We start from the raw sequence: 17,090 nt of genomic DNA on the forward strand, positions 1-17,090 counted from the left end.
TGCCATGCGGGCAGGGGACTGGACTCGATGACCTCTCGAGGTCCCTTCCAGTCCTAGAATCTATGAATCTATAAGGCCAGCCCTGACAGCTGGGCCTGGGGGAACCTTCCCCAGAGCAGTGTGAGGCACCCCACAGGGGTGTGCGTCCTGCTCTCTCCCCGCAGCGTCTGCAGGGGGAACCCGGGCCAGGAATCTGGGACAGGGGAGCGGAGGCGGATCCGGATTGCCCGTTGCTTGGCGACAGGGAGAGGCGGGACCCAGGCCCCGCCCCCGGGGCGCTCACTCCCCACCGTACCCCGCCGGCCCCGCACATGCGCAGTAGCCCACAGGTACAGGCTCCCCGTTGCCGGGCTCCGGAGTTGTGGCTCGGCCCGTGTCCGAGCTGCTCCGCGGGGCCATGGCCGGGTCCCTGGTGCTGAAGCGCCGGCGCACCGCGCTGGAGCGGGCCGAGAAGTTGCTCTCCGAGCACTGCTTCCCTGACTGCAACCTCCGGGGCAGGTGGGAGCCGGATCGGTCCGCCGCGAGTTCCGCCCCCTCCGGGCGGGAAACAGCGGCCCGCGGGCGTCCCCCGGGCCGGGCCTGCGCTCCCGCTCGGGGCAGGGTCCGGCCGCCCCCAGCCCCTGCGGCGGGGCTTGCCCCCCTCCCCCACTCAGCGCCGTCACTTTTAGCTCCTCCCCCCCCGTGCCTGGAGCGGCCCGGCCCGGCCCGGCGTGCCAGGACCGAGGTGGGCGCGGGGCTGGATCGGGACGCTGGCGGGGGCGCGCGCGAGCGAGCGAGCGGCAGAGCGAGTCCCGCTGGCCGGCGGGGACCCGAGCCGCCCCCGGCCCCTGGTTCCTGCTGGCCCGGCTGTGGGTCTGCCTGAGAGTCGCAGTGACTCCAGCCGTGCCCCTGGGAGGGGGGCGATCGGGAGGGGTGTCACTGCTCTGAAAGCTTGGAGCAGGCTTGGGTTGTCTGGGTGTGCGAAGGGATACTTGTAAGATCCTTTATTGTGCGTTTAAAATTAAAGGCTTTAAAAATCAAAAGCTGCTGCTCTTTCTTTCCCCTTTGCTGTTTCAATCTGCAGGTAGGCTGGTCAGTTTCAGGTTTGCTGCTTCTTTCTCTCCCATTCTGACAATTCTTTTGGGTTTCTCACAATGTAGGAGGAGGTTCTCCTTTTCACCCTGTGGAGCACTCATAACAGAGATCCTCTCACAGACCCATCTGTCTTACCAGCACCGCAATCTTCATGTTATTTAGCTCTCACATAGTTAAACAAAAATACTATTTTCGTAGACCCTACCATGACTGCATCTGTTCCTGGCATCTGTCACGTAAATCCTTGCTCCTGCAACTGGCTCTGCTCAGGAGGACCCCAGCGTGGAGACTGAGCCTCATTGAAGTTAATGGGGCTTCTGCGTAGCAACGGCAGACAATCGTTTTGCGCCTTTTTTCAGCCCAGACGCCATAGCACTGGGATCATGGAGCCCGCTCAGATCATCACAGCAATTATGAGCACTTTAAACACCACGCGCATTATCCTGGAGTATATGCAGGACCAGAACCTGCCAAGGCAAAATCAGCCTGGTTCTAGTAGCAATAATAGGGCTCAGATGTTCCTAGATGTGCTTGCTGATCAATTCCTTCATCAAGTGGTAGCTGAACCGACGAGGGGGGAGGCCATTTTAGATTTGATTCTGGTTAGTAGTGAGGACCTCGTTGAGGAAGTGGTACCCTGTTTCCCCGAAAATAAGACATCCTCCGAAAATAAGGCCTACTTACAGTTTTGCCTCTCGTTGTAATATAAGGCATCCCCCCGATAATAAGACCTCCCCGATAATAAGGCATCCACCGATAATAAGGCATTTTTCATTTCTGAAAAATAAGACATCCCCTGAAAATAAGACCTAGCGCATCTTTGGGAGCAAAAATTAATATAAGACACTGGCTTATTTTCGGGGAAACAGGGTAGTAGGGGACAACTTGGGCTCCAGTGATCATGAGCTAATTCGGTTTAAACTAAATGGAAGGAGTAACAGAATTAAGTCAAAGACTAGGGTTTATAATTTTAAAAAGGCCAATTTTAACAAATTAAGGGGACTGGTAAGGGAGGTGGATTGGGCAAAGGTATTAATGGATCTAAAGGCAGAAGAAGCCTGGGATTACTTTAAATTAAAGATGCATGAGCTGTCAGAGGCCTGTATCCCCAAAAAGGGAAAAAGATTACTAAGCAAGAGATTTAGACCGAGCTGGATGAGCGACCGACTCAAAGGGGCGATTAGGAAAAAACAGAAAGCGTACGAAGAGTGGAAGAGGGGAGGGATCAGTAAGGAAACTTACCTTAGTGAAGTCAGAGAATGTAGAGAGAGAGTGAGAAAGGCCAAAGGCCGTGTAGAGTTGGACCTAGCGAGGGGAATTAAAAGCAATAGTAAAAGGTTTTACAGCCATATAAATAGGAAGAAAGCAAAGAAAGAAGAAGTGGGACCTCTGAAGACTATAGCCGGAGAGGAGATTAAAGATAATCTAGGCATGGCGCAATATCATAGAATCATAGAATATCAGGATTGGAAGGGACCCCAGGAGGTCATCTGGTCCAACCCCCTGCTCAAAGCAGGACCAATTCCCAACTAAATCATCCCAGCCAGGGCTTTGTCGAGCTGGGCCTTAAAAACCTCCAAGGAAGGAGATTCCACCACCTCCCTAGGTAACGCATTCCAGTGCTTCACCACCCTACTAGTGAAATAGTGTTTCCTAATATCCAACCTAGATATCTCAATGAATATTTTGCATCTGTGTTTAATGAGGCCAATGAAGGTATTAGGGATACTAGCACCATTACAGAGGGGCATACAGGATGGGGGATTACCGTATCCGAGGTAGAAACAAAACTTGAACGCCTTAATGGGACTAAGTCGGGAGGACCGGACGATCTTCATCCAAGAATATTGAAGGAATTGGCACGGGAAATAGCAGGCCCATTAGCGATAATATTTAATGAATCTGTAAACTCGGGGGTGGTCCCATTAGACTGGAGAATAACCAACGTGGTTCCTATTTTCAAGAAAGGGAAAAAAAGTGATCCAGGTAACTACAGACCTGTTAGTTTAACATCTGTAGTGTGCAAGGTGCTGGAGAAGATTCTGAAAGAGAAACTAGTTGAGGACCTTGAGGTTAATGGCAATTGCGATAAATTACAACATGGTTTTACGAAGGGCAGATCGTGCCAAACGAATCTGATCTCCTTCTTTGAGAAAGTAACGGACTTATTAGATAAGGGAAATGCGGTGGACCTAATATACCTGGATTTCAGTAAAGCGTTTGATACTGTACCCCATGAGGAATTATTGGTTAAACTGGAAAACATGGGGATCGATATGAAAATCCAGAGGTGGATAAGGAATTGGTTAATGGGGAGAATGCAGCGGGTCGTATTAAAGGGTGAACTGTCGGGTTGGAGGGAGGTTACTAGTGGAGTGCCTCAAGGTTCGGTTTTGGGACCCATTTTATTTAATCTATTTATAACTGACCTCGGAACCGATTGCAAGAGTGGGCTGATAAAGTTTGCGGATGATATGAAGGTGGGAGGAGTTGCAAATTCGGAGGAGGATAGGGATATTCTGCAGGGTGACTTGAATGAGCTTGTGAATTGGAGTATCAGAAATAGGATGAAATTTAATAGTGATAAGTGTAAGGTGATGCACTTGGGGATGACTAATAACAATTTTAGTTACAAGATGGGGACGCATTGGTTAGAAGTAACGGAAGAGGAGAAGGACCTAGGGGTCCTTGTAGACCGCAGGATGACTATGAGTCGACAATGTGACGTGGCGGTGAAAAAAGCCAATGCGGTCTTGGGATGCATTAGGCGAGGTATATCTAGTAGGGATAAAGAGGTCCTGCTTCCGTTGTATAAGGTGCTGGTGAGACCTCATTTGGAGTACTGTGTGCAGTTCTGGTCTCCCATGTTTAAAAAAGATGAACTCAAACTGGAACGGGTGCAGAGAAGGGCGACTAGGATGATCAGAGGAATGGAAAACCTGTCGTATGAAAAGAGACTAGAGGAGCTTGGGTTGTTTAGTCTGACAAAGCGAAGGCTGAGGGGGGATATGATTGCTATCTTTAAATATATCAGAGGGATAAATACAAGGGAGGGAGAGGAATTATTCCAGCTTAGTACTAATGTGGACACGAGAACGAATGGATATAAACTGGCCGTGGGGAAGTTCAGGCTTGAAATTAGACGAAGGTTTCTGACCGTCAGAGGGGTGAAATATTGGAATGGCCTTCCGAGGGAAACGGTGGGGGTGACGGACCTGTCTGGTTTTAAGATTAAGTTAGATAAGTTTATGGAGGGAATGGTTTAATGGTAAAACATAGTAGCCAAGGAAAACCAAGCGATGGTACGTAAATAGTATAATGGCCAACAAGGGTCAGGCTAGAGACTCTTGCCTACATGCTCGGGGTCTTACTGATCACCATATTTGGGGTCGGGAAGGAATTTTCCTCCAGGGTAGATTGGCTGAGCCTCTGGAGGTTTTTCGCCTTCCTCCGCAGCATGGGGCAGGGATCACTAGCAGGAGGGTCTCTGCCAATTGAAGTCACTAAAACACAGGATTGGGGACTTCAACAGCAGAGTCCAGGGAAGGGTCTTGTGGCCTGCAGCATGCAGGGGGTCAGACCAGATGATCATAATGGTCCCTTCTGACCTTAAAGTCTATGAGTCTATGAGATGAGGAGGCGATGGCAGCGCGGCGACGAGAGTGATGAGGAAACAGACATGGACATAGACCTCTCACAAAGTACGGGCCCCAGCAATGTGCAAATCATGGTGTTAATGGGGCAGGTTCATGCCATGGAACGCTGATTCTGGGCCAGGGAAACAAGCACAGACTGGTGGGACCGCATAGTGTTGCAGGTGTGGGACGATTCCCAGTGGCTGTGAAACTTTCGCATGCGTAAGGGCACTTTCATGGAACTTTGTGACTTGCTTTCCCCTGCCCTGAAGCACCAGAATACCAAGTTGAGAGCAGCCCTCACAGTTGAGAAGTGAGTGGCGATAGCCCTGTGGAAGCTTGCAACGCCAGACAGCTACCGGTCAGTCGGGAATCAATTTGGAGTGGGTAAATCTACTGTGGGGGCTGCTGTGATCCAAGTAGCCAACGCAATCAAAGAGCTGCCGGATCAAGGGTAGTGACTCTGGGAAATGTGCAGGTCATAGTGGATGGCTTTGCTGCAATGGGATTCCCTAACTGTGGTGGGGCGATAGACGGAACCCGTATCCCTATCTTGGCACCAGAGCACCAAGCCAGCGAGTACATAAACCGCAAGGGGTACTTTTCAATGCTGCTGCAAGCACTGGTGGATCACAAGGGACGTTTCACTAACATCAACATGGGATGGCCGGGAAAGGTACATGATGCTCGCGTCTTCAGGAACTCTGGTCTGTTTCAAAAGCTGCAGGAAGGGACTTTCTTCCCAGACCAGAAAATAACCGTTGGGGATGTTGAAATGCCTATAGCTATCCTTGGGGACCCAGCCTACCCCTTAATGCCATGGCTCATGAAGCCATACACAGGCAGCCTGGACAGTAGTCAGGACCTGTTCAACTATAGGCTGAGCAAGTGCAGAATGGTAGTAGAATGTGCATTTGGACGTTTAAAAGCGCGCTGGCGCAGTTTACTGACTCGCATAGACCTCAGCGAAACCAATATTCCCATTGTTATTACTACTTGATGTGCGCTCCACAATATCTGTGAGAGTAAGGGGGAGACATTTATGGCTGGGTGGGAGGTTGAGGCAAATTGCCTGGCTGCTGATTACATGCAGCCAGACACTAGGGCGGTTAGAAGAGCACAGCAGGGCGTGGTGCGCATCAGAGAAGCTCTGAAAACCAGTTTCATGACTGGCCAGGCTACGGTGTGAAAGTTCTGTTTGTTTCTCCTTGATGAACTCCCCTCTCTTTCCCCCCCCTCCCCCCCCGGTTCACTCTACTTCCCTGTAAGCTAACCACTCTCCCCTTCGATCACTGCTTGCAGAGGCAATAAAGTCATTGTTACTTCATATTCATGCATTCTTTATGAATTCATCACACAAATAGGGAGATAACTGCCAAGGTAGCCTGGGAGGGGTGGAGGAGGAGGGAAGCGTCGGGTGGGGTGGGGGAGGAGATAAGGACAAGGACACACTGCACTTTAAAACTTATTGAAGGCCAGCCTTCTGTTGCTTGGACAATCCTCTGGGGTGGAGTGGCTGGGTGGCTGGAGGCCCCCCCACTGCATTCTTGGGCATCTGGGTGAGGAGGCAATGGAACTTGGGGAGAAGGGCTGTTGGTTACACAGGGGCTGTAGCGGCAGTCTGTAATCCTGCTGCCTTTCCTGCAGCCCAACCATGTGCTGGAGCATATCAGTTTGATGCTCTGGCTGCCGGAATATCGACTCTTGCCTTCTGTCAGCAAGCTGATGCCACCTATCCTCTTCAGCCCGCCACTTGCTCTCTTCAGCCCGCCACCTCTCCTCGCGTTCATATTGTGTTTTCCTACACTCTGACATTGTCTGCCTCCACGCTTTCGGCTGTGCTCTGTCTGCGTGGGAGGACATCTGGAGCTCCGAGAACATGTCATCCCGAGTGCGCCTTTTTCGCCTTCTAATCTTCACTAGCCTCTGTGAAGGAGAAACATTTGCAGCTGGTGGAGGAGAAGGGAGAGGTGGTAGTTAAAAAGACACATTTTAGAGAACAATGGATACACTCTTTAACGTTAAATCTTGCTGTTCACATTACACAGCACATGTGCTTTCGTTACAAGGTCGCATTTTTCCTCTTATATTGAGGGCCTGCCGGTTTGGTGTGTGAGATCACTCACACAGTGCCAGGCAACAGAATTCGGCTTGCAGGCAGCCATGGTAAGCCACAGTCTTTTGGCTTTTTTAACCTTCATAACATGTGGGAATGGTTTCAAACAGCAGCGCCCTCATTTCCCATACCAAGCGGCCGTTGGGTTGGCCATTTAAAATGGGTTTGCAGTGTAAAAGGAGGGGCTGCGGTTTCCGGGTTAACATGCAGCACAAACCCAACTAACCCCCTTCCTTCCCCCCCACACCCACAGCGGGGAACATTTCTGTTCAGCAGAGCAGGAACGGGCACCTCTGAACGTCCCCTTAATAAAATCACCCTATTTCAACCAGGTGACCGTGAATGATATCCCTCGCCTGAGGATAACAGAGAGATAAGGAATGGATGTTGTCTGCATGCCAGCAAACACCGGGACCGTACGCTGCCATGCTTTGTTATGCAATGATTCCAGACTACGTGCTACTGGCCTGGCGTGGTAAAGCGTCTTACCATGGAGGACGGAATAAGGCAGCCCTCCCCAGAAACCTTTTGCAAAGGCTTTGGGAGTACATCAAGGAGAGCTTTCTGGAGATGTCCCTGGAGGATTTCCGCTCCATCCCCATACACATTAACAGACTTTTTCAGTAACTGTACTGGCCGCGAATGCTAGGGCAAATGAATCATTAAACATGCTTGCTTTTAAACCATGTGTAATATTTACAAAGGTACACTCACCAGAGTTGCCTTGTGTGCCCTCAGGGTTTGGGAGCATGCCTTGGATGGGTTCGGGGGTTACTGGTTCCAGGTCCAGGGTGAAAAACATATCCTGGCTGTTGGGGAAACCGGTTTCTCCACTTCCTTGCTGTGAGCTATCTTCAATGTCTTCATCATCATCTTCCTCATCCCCAAAACCCGCTTCCGTGTTCCGTGATTCTCCATTGACAGAGTGAAAGCACAGGGTTGGGTTACTGGTGGCTGCACCCCCTAACATGGCATGTAGCTCAGCGTAGAAGTGGCATGTCTGCAGCTCTGCCCCAGACCTTCCGTTTGCCTCTCTGGTTTTGTGGTAGGCTTGCCTTAGCTCCTTAATTTTCACGCGGCACTGCTGTGCGTCCCTGTTATGGCCTCTGTCCTTCATGCCCTTTGAGACTTTTTCAAATGTTTTGGCATTTCGTTTACTGCTACGGAGTTCAGCTAGCACTGATTCGTCTCCCTATATGGCGAGCAGATCCTGTACCTCCCGTTCGGTCCATGCTGGAGCTCTTTTGCGATCCTGGGACTCCATCATTGTTACCTGTACTGATGAGCTCTGCGTGTTCATCTGGGCTCTCCACCACGCTGGGCAAACAGGAAATTCAAAATTTCGCGGGCCTTTTCCTGTCTGCCTGGCCAGTGCATCTGAATTGAGAGTGCTGTGCAGAGCGGTCACAATGGAGCACTCTGGGATAGCTCCCGGAGACCAATACCGTCGAATTGCATCCCCACTACCCCAAATCCGACCCGAAAAGGCCGGTTTCAGCGCTAATTCCCTCGTTGGAGGTGGATTAAAGAAATCGATTTAAAGAGCCCTTTAAGTCGAAAAAAAGGGCTTCGTCGTGTGGACGGGTCCAGGCTTAAATCGAGGTAACACTGCTAATTTCGACCTAACATCGTAGTTGTAGACCAGGCCTAAGACTATGTCACTCTGCTGCTTCAGGAGTGGAATTTCTGTCTGGACTATAAATTTCCTCTTGATGCTTTAAATCATAATGTGACTATTACTGCTCAGCTAGTGTCTGTAAAATCTGTACAAGTAGATAACTGTACCATGGTATCGCTATATGTAGTTCATGTGAGTACACTTAGGGACAGATCCTCAGCTGGTGTAGATTGTCATAGCTTCATCCAGTGCTAATATGGGGAATACTGCTGTAACCTTTGCTTGCAAAGGTATTTGTAATGCTTTGAATGGGGGCTCCTATCATTTAAATAGAAAAGAACAAAAGGGAAACATTGTTATGAAGAGGATGGTGATCAATTGTTCTCCACATCCACTAAAGATAGGACAAGAAGTAACGGGCTTAATTTGAAGCAAGGGAGATTTAGGATGGACACCAGGAAAAATTTTCTAATTATAAGGATAGTTAAGCTCTGGAACAGGTAACCTAGAGAGGTTGTGGAATCCCCATCACTGGAGGTTTTTTAAGAACACCTTGGACAAAGACCTGTCAGGGATGGTCTTCTAGGTTTACTTGGTCCTATCTCAGCACAGGAGGCTGGGCTAGAGGTCCTTTCCAGCCGTACATTTCTATGATTGTGTGATTTGTGGGAACAAAGAAAATCTCCATGGCTTGGCACTTGTGATAGTGAAAATATACAAGGCAGATACAGGTGTTCTGCTGCTGATGGTGACCACATGCCACGCTGGGCACCCAGGTTTATTGTCAGGCTAACAAGAAACAGGATTGTTAGTTTTTTAAAACATTGGGGGTTTTTTAAACTGAATGTTTCTGCAATGGTGAACCACTGGGGAAAAACCAAGCGTGACAAAGCTTTAGCCTTCATCGGGAGATTGGGAGACAGATAGGGGTGGGGAGGGATAGCTCAGTGGTTTGAGCATTGGCCTGCTAAACCCAGGGTTATGAGTTCAATCCTTGAGGGGGCCACTTGGGGATCTGGGGCAAAACCAGTACTTGGTCCTGCTAGTGAAGGCAGGGGGCTGGACTCGATGACCTTTCAAGGTCCCTTCCAGTTCTAGGAGACGGGATATCTCCATTAATTAATTAATTTAAAAAAATCCTCGTACCTTGGGGTGATTGGCTTTATTGCCTGTCATCTTTACTGCAGGCTGTTCGGGGACACCTGCCCCCTGGTGTCTCTCTCCTGCTTCCAGACCCCTCAGCGAATCCCACATGATGAAGCTGTCAGACAAGAATTCAGACCTACGAAAGTTGGGGACTCCTTTGGACCCACGTAAGTACCAGCCTTAGAGGAACAAAGTGATGTGAATTGATTTTTAACTGCCATTTATTTAAATGAGGAAGTGATGTGAAGTCGCTATTGTTTTTCCCCTTGAGGGACACAATGAGCTCTGTGTGTGAGATTCCATCTTTACTCCCCAGGTGCTGCAGATTAATCAGTAGGACTGTGTGCAACATCTGTGTGTATACAACTTATTTTTTTTCTACACCTAAAGATATCTTTTGCACTTTAACTTCAGGTTACTTGTATGCATATTAGCTAATCCTCACAAACCCCGGATGAAGTAGGACAGAAGATATATAATCCTTCCTATTTTACATTTGGGGAGAAACTGAGGGACGGAGGAGTTAAGTAACTTGACTGAGGCTGCATGACAAGTCAGTGTCAGAGGCAGGACTAGACTGCGAGCCAGGCACTCTGAAATCTCTTTGTTCAGCCATCTACCTCACTCTTTTGGATTCTTTCAGCTCCATGTTTAGAACTTTGATTTTGATTTATGTGTTGGACCTATCGGCAAATCTCCAGGCAGAACAGAAGGCCTGTGATAATGCTGGGGCAGTTAAAGGAGGTATCATAAATACCTGTTTCTTGGGTGCTTGTAATTTGGTTATAAAAGTAAACTCCAGACTAAAACTTGACCCAAAATCTCTGGAAGCTAATTACCTGTCTCTGTCCATCCTGAGCCCCTCTCCTTCAACTTGACTCCCATGACAGCAGTCCCTGTGGAATACTTCATGTTAGGCTATGGAGGTGCGGGGAGTGGATCTTTGAGACTTGGGCCTTCATGAAATAGGGTTTATTTCATCCCTTTTCTCCCCTTCTGAGGCCTTTTCTTTGCCTGGTGGGTAGCTGCTCTATCCCTGCAGTCACAATTTTCTCTAGTCTCGTTCCATGCTGGTAATGTGAGACCCCCTTCGTGCACCTCTTCTGCTTCCAGCATGGCAGCTCCTTTGTCCTCATGGAATTGCCACCTACAACACTGCCAAGCCCTGCTGCACTGGGGAATGCTGTGGAAAAGAGAGCTGATCTCAGTGTCCTGATTTCTCTGAGAGAGCAGGTCAAACTACTGCTAGCTAGCTGCCTGATCCACCCAACAGCTGTCTGAGATGCCCTGGCTCTTTGGGACCTGGGTGGAATGTGTGGGTGTCTCAATCCAGTTCCTAGGCAACAGGTGTCTGTACTGTAAAAGCGCCTCTAAACTTTCCCCCCTTGATGATCTTCTGACTGAATGAGCCATGGAGAACAAACTGCCTGTCGATGTTCCTGGCGGGTCTGGCTTGATGTGTATGGGTGGAGGCTGAGCGTACTTGTACTGCTGCTGACCATGCCCTATCGTACCTGATCTATACAGAGCAGATCTCTGTTTATGGGGCTGTCAATTGAGCATCTTTCACTCTTAGGAAAAAATAAAAGCAAGCCCTGGAGGGATTGTTTCCTGTGTGTTTGTGCATTGGTGTCTGTACATACCACGTGATTTCCCCACAGACCTCCTTAGAGATTCTGCTGAGGCTGTATAGTGTCTTGTGCATGTTAACCTTTCATAGGGAAATGCTTAATCATTAATGGCTCAACATCAGTTCAGAAGTGTATGTGCCTGTCATTTTTAGGTGGTGGACCTGCTGGTTTAAAGTGGAGCTTAGCATCCCCGGAGAATGGGCGGGGAAGGAAGTGCATCTCCTGTGGGAAAGCGATGGGGAAGGGATGGTGTGGAGGGATGCGCAGCCGGTTCAGGTAAGAGGAAGTGCCTGTGCCAATGCTAGATTTTTATGAAGTACGTCGTAGGCAGTGCTGCAATCAATGCTGTTTCCATGACATGTCCTGTCTCAGCCCCGAATTCCCTGCCATTTGTTACATGGTTTGAATCAGACTGGATTTTAATTTCCTCTAATTATATAGCACTTCCCTGTTTTGTGAGGTTTTTAATCCAATATTCCTGACCGTTGGTCTGTGGCATGGAATACCCATGGGATTGGTATTAATGCTGGGGTTGCAGCAGCTCTCCAGGAGAAGCCGACCCTTTCCATGATGTTTTTCGTGTGTGTTTGATGGGGCATGGAGACATGTCCTAGGGAGTTTGAGCAAAATCTTCATTCAGCAGGGTGCTGCAAATGGTCTTTGTACTAGTTCCATAGGCAAACAGTGAGCACAATCTCAGTACGCACAACTCCATGGTAATCTGCCATGTGTCAGAAGGGGCCCCTCTGCGGATATGTATCAACAAGTCATGGGTTAGTGATGCAGAATGGCAGCTGTTCCCATTGAACCTGTGTTAACATCTCTGATGTGAGTGTTGTCATGGAGCTATTTTAATGTCCCTCCTCCCTGTCATGACACACAGGGTTTGACTAAAGAAGGGGAGAAGACCAGCTATATCCTGACAGATGGCCTCAAGGAGACGGAGCCTCACAGGTGAGCATTGATGCTTGCTGAAATTCAGGGAAACCCCCACCCTGCACTGGTTGGAGGGCCTATGAGGTACTCTTGGCACAGCCACACCACACAGGGAAAGTGCCCAGGCCTCTCTGCTCAGAGCTGTGAGGACCAGTGATGCAGCATTGTCACCTATTGGCTGCTCAGCTCGTGAGGTAACATCAGGCAGGATACAATGACAAGGTTTATTGATTGCTGTGCTTCAGGGTGTGAGTTACTCACTAGCTAGGATCAGGAAGAAATTTGTCCCATGTGGGATAGTGTTGCACAGTTAGGTAGGTGTAATATGTCTGTCTCTGAAGCACTGGCCACCATTAGAGACAGGATACCAGACTAGACAGGCCACTGGCCTGGCCCGGTCCGACTGTTCCTGTGCTTTTGGCAGATCTTGTTTCCTAGTCACTACGCAGAGAACACAGTGAGTTGCTCACTGATCTCTGGTGACTTCTGTTTCCATTTTTCTCATTTCTACAGTCTGACTGTCTACGTGGAAGTTGCCTGCAATGGTCTCTTTGGGGCTGGAAAAGGCAGCCTGATTGCACCTCCTGACCCTGACAAGAAGTTCACCCTGAACAAGGCAGAGCTTGTGGTCTTTAACAGGGATGTCCATGAGCTGCTGGTAGATTTTGAGATACTAGTAGACATGGCCAAGGTAAATACTTTAGTCCGCTGTCTCTTTTATTCTCCAGCTCCTCTACTTCCCTCCTCTTCCTTTTTTCATGACTTTCCCTTGATTTGGCCTCTTTCCCCCAGCTCTACCAAAAAGACCTGAAAGAGTAAGCATTTGCCATTGTAGCTTGTGTACAACTGGAAGTGTCTCCTTTGTCTCATCATGCCAGCTAACAACTGCAGCCTCTGAGTTCCAAAAAAGCGAAATTCGTACACTAGGGGAAGGAAACACCACCTCTGCGTCTATATTGCCTCAGGCTACACGTGTCATTGGTAGAGAGGTGGGAAGTTGGTAGGACACAGCTAATGGGCTGTCCACATGTGCAGCAGTTCAGTGTGCTATCCGTCACCTCGTATAGACTCTCAACCTGTCCAATATGAGAGTTGCTGAGCTAAGTGTCTCTCTCTTCTCACTCTTGCCCTCCCTCAGCTCCTTGGGGAGGAAAACCAGCGGAGCTTCCAGGCACTGTACGTGGCCAATCAGATGGTTAACCTGCTTGATGTCACGGACTCCTGTACCTTCCCTGCAGTGCGTCACCTCGCCTCTTCCATCTTCAGCCAGAAGAATGGCGAGAGCCAGCACACCATCCATGCTATGGGCCACTGCCACATCGATTCTGGTAAGAATGGGTCCAGGGGATGCGTGCTTACTGAAAGGCCTGTGGGTGGTTAGGGCTGGCCATTGATGTTGGGTACTGCCAGAGGGGAGCAGTTCTCAGCTGAGCAGGCACTGAGTGTTCTGTAGAAGTGATGCTCTGAGCCTCTAGGGGAAGGGACAGGGAAATCTCAGTTATCAGCTACAAAATGTATGTAGCCGTTTCAGCCTGGCTGGAGATGGTGACTTACCACAGGGCTGGAAGGCATCCTTTACAAAGGGGCATGTCAAAGCCTTCCATGCCCATTCCTTACTTCCTTTGCCTGGCCCCTAGATTTCAAATTCCCAGTGGGGTTTTCCCTAGTCACGCTATTGTGGGAAAAGGAAGTGAGGTATCCAGGACAGGCAGCAGCCCCGAGAGCTGAGGACTCTTCAGGACTTACTGCCATGCTTCAATCCACTGACATTTTAATAGTGTGATTTTTCCCATGTCTTCACATCCCGCAGTGGTTGATTCTTGTAAAGGCAGCACAGCTTGGATCCCGGATGAGTAGGGCCACATCAAATTCACAGTCCATTTTTGTGGACTTAGCTATGACTTCACGGTCATAGCATTTTAAAAATCTTGAATGTCACGATTTCAGATATTTAAATCTTAAATTTCACGGAGCTGTAACAAAGCATGAATATGTATGGAAAAACGGCAAAATACAAACCTGTAAAGCCCTTAAGTCAGTGTTTCTCAAACTGGGGGTCCCAACCCAAAATAGGGTTGCAAAGCTATTGTAGGGGTGGTCGCGGTATTGCCACCCTTACTTCTGGCTGCCTTCAGAGCTGGATAGCTGGAGCAGCGCAGCCTTCAGAGCTGGATTCCTGGCCAGCAGCCGCTGCTCTCTAGCTACCCAGCTCTGAAGGCAGTGCCACCAGCAGCAGTAGCGTAGAAGTAAGGGTGGCAAAACCATACTATGCCATCCTTATTTCTGTGTTGCCGCTGGCAGCGGCACTGCATTCAGACCTTGGTGTCTGGCAAGCAGCTGCCGCTATCCGGCCACCCAGCTCTGATGGCAGCATAGAAGTAAGGGTAGCAATACTGCAACCCCTATATAACAGATTTGAGATCCTCTTTTGGGTTGTGACCTCCCATTTGAGAAATGCTATGTACTTGTATATACTTTTGCCCTATAGTATAAAAGAATATAGTACAGGGTAAAAGTACACAAAAGATCGAAGTTTACGGGGGAGACCAGATTTCATGGTCTGTGACACGTTTTTCATAGCTGTGATAAGGCTCAGCTGTGTCTTTCCAGCCAGGAGAAGGCAGCACAGAATGGGCATTGGCAGGTGGCAGGCTGTGTGTGTATATAAAATAATGGCCATTTAAAATGGAAAGGCCATGTGGCCACAGTGAGCTCAGCCTGCTTCTGTCCCTGCAGCCTGGCTGTGGCCATACGAGGAGTCTATCCGCAAGTGTGCTCGCAGCTGGGTGACCGTCATATGCCTGATGGAGAAGAACCCGGAGTTCACGTTTGTCTGCTCGCAGGTGAGTTGTCATCTTCCGCTCCCAGGTGGGCAGCAAAACTCTTGAAGCAAAGACAAAAGGAAGGTTAGTGCATATTCGAAGAAGCATGGTAAGTGGCTGGGAGGGGGGCTGCTATGCAAGGGACTTCTCTATCCCTGGTCTCCAAGTTGCTTCTACCATGCTCCCAACCCCAGGTGCAGATTTCAGCCCAAGCCTCCTACCTGGCAGCAGAGAGCTGTCCTGCCAGGTCTGGGACCAGTCCTATTTGCACTGAGCTCCAATGCCTGCTAAAAATTCAGGTTTGCAGCTGCTGTGAGCCAGAAGCTTTAGACAAATTGGATAATCTCTAGAATAGTCTCCGGGTGCTTTATGGCTCGGTCTTCTTTGCAGGCCCAGCAGTTTGAGTGGGTGAGGAACTGGTATCCTGGGTTGTACGCTCAGATTCAGGACTATGCCAAAGAGGGACGATTCATACCTGTTGGTGGCACCTGGGTAGAAATGGTAAGATCACAGCAGCCCTTCTGCATCGCCCTCTGAGTCTTCTCTCTAACAGATCAGTTACTGAGTCTCAGATGCCTTCTCTTAACATATTCTTTTGCTCAGACCCTCAAGGGAAATCATGGGAGGGGTTTTGGAACCCAGACCCTAGCCTGGGGATCCCTCCCCTCTGGAAACGTAACCCTAACCCTACCGTTTGGAACACTAATGGTACCTGAAGACCACTACCCTTTAGAACCCTTATCCTAGCTCAGGGACCCCTACCTTTGGGACATTAATCCTAGGCGTTGGGGCCTAGCACAGTAACCCCTACCCTTTGGAAACCTAAATATAGTGTGGGGAGCCCTCTCTGTTGGAACCCTAATGCTACCTTGGGGATCCCTACCCTGTGGAACCCCGACCCTAGCTTGGGGAGTCATACCATCTTGAATCCTAATGCTTGCTTGGGCAGCCCTGTTACCCTGGGTTTTCAGAACCCACAGCTCTGCAGTGGCAACTTAACTGTTTCTCTCCAGGCAGTGTCAGGAATAAATCAATGGGGACATAGCTCTTCCATCTGATAAATGATTGGCACGAACAAGAGTGCTTTTACCTAAAACTACTTTTTTATTAGGTCTGAAGCGCACACACATATAAATGCTTCAGCAGTAGGACTAGAGCATTCCAAACATTTATATTTACCCAAAGTCTGAAATGGTTTTGAGTGATCACCAGCCAGCCTTCTGGGGGCCTTTCTGTCCAGCTGATGGGGAGTTTAGGTGTCGGCTCCTTGCCTGAAGAAAAGCTTCCTCTGACTGCTCCAAAGCATGCTTTCTAACTATTAGATTTTCTCCAGACAAAGCGCATAACTCATAATAGCCTCTAATAGGCTAACAATTTCCCTAGCAATAGCCAATAACAATTCAATAACAATTCATTATTCTCCATATAAGCAAAGCAGCTTCAGCAAAAAACACTGACACAAACAGACAACCAGAATCAGAGTCAGTTTTCCATGTTTCCCTCACCCATACACCTTCTCATGAATCTGTCCTTTCACTTTATCTGCCCAGCCAGTGAAACTGCAGCTTGCAGGTTTTTTTGTTCTGTCTGCCTAAGCAAGGCCAGATTATTCCTATCTGGTGTCCTCGCTTACAGTTTATGGGGGCCTAAGTGAACAACATGGCTGCAAGTTATATCACATCCAGTTCTCTCACAGCAGCCCTACCCTGGGAACCCTAACCCTTGCCTGGGGAGTCCTCTCCCTGGGAACCCTAACCCTTGCTTGGGGAGTCTTGTCCATTGAAACTCTAACCCTAGCCTAGGGAACCTTATCCTCAGGAACCCTAACCCAGGGAACCCTACCTGCTAGAACCCTAACTCAGTGAGCCTTACCTGTTGGAACCCTAACCGGGGAAGCCTACCCTCTAGAACTCAAAATTGAGGAGCCCTACCCATTGGAACCTTAACCTAAGCTTGTAGAGTCCTACCTTCTGGAACCCTAACCCTAGCTTGTGGCACCTGACCCTCTGGAACCCTACCCCTAGCTTGGGCTGGCCCTACTTGATGGAATCCTAATCTGAGTTTGGGGAGCCCTACCTCTGGAACCCTAACCCTGGCAGCCCTACCCTCTGA

The 17,090-nt window shown here is 49.2% G+C and overlaps 1 protein-coding gene across 1 annotated transcript in view; it reads left to right on the plus strand.

Moving 5' to 3' along the window:
- Window positions 1-335: 335 nt before the first annotated feature.
- The window catches only part of MAN2C1 (mannosidase alpha class 2C member 1), a 35,087-nt gene continuing 18,332 nt past the window's right edge, over window positions 336-17,090 (plus strand). Inside the window, 8 exon segments of the mRNA XM_054042217.1 lie at window positions 336-498; window positions 9,631-9,756; window positions 11,373-11,496; window positions 12,104-12,174; window positions 12,670-12,847; window positions 13,295-13,484; window positions 14,893-14,999; window positions 15,369-15,479. Of these exon segments, the coding sequence (XP_053898192.1) occupies window positions 398-498; window positions 9,631-9,756; window positions 11,373-11,496; window positions 12,104-12,174; window positions 12,670-12,847; window positions 13,295-13,484; window positions 14,893-14,999; window positions 15,369-15,479 (1,008 nt within the window). The 5' untranslated portion in view covers window positions 336-397.

Source organism: Malaclemys terrapin, chromosome 10 (genome assembly GCF_027887155.1).
Source record: "Malaclemys terrapin pileata isolate rMalTer1 chromosome 10, rMalTer1.hap1, whole genome shotgun sequence".
Taxonomy (NCBI): Eukaryota; Metazoa; Chordata; order Testudines; family Emydidae; genus Malaclemys; species Malaclemys terrapin.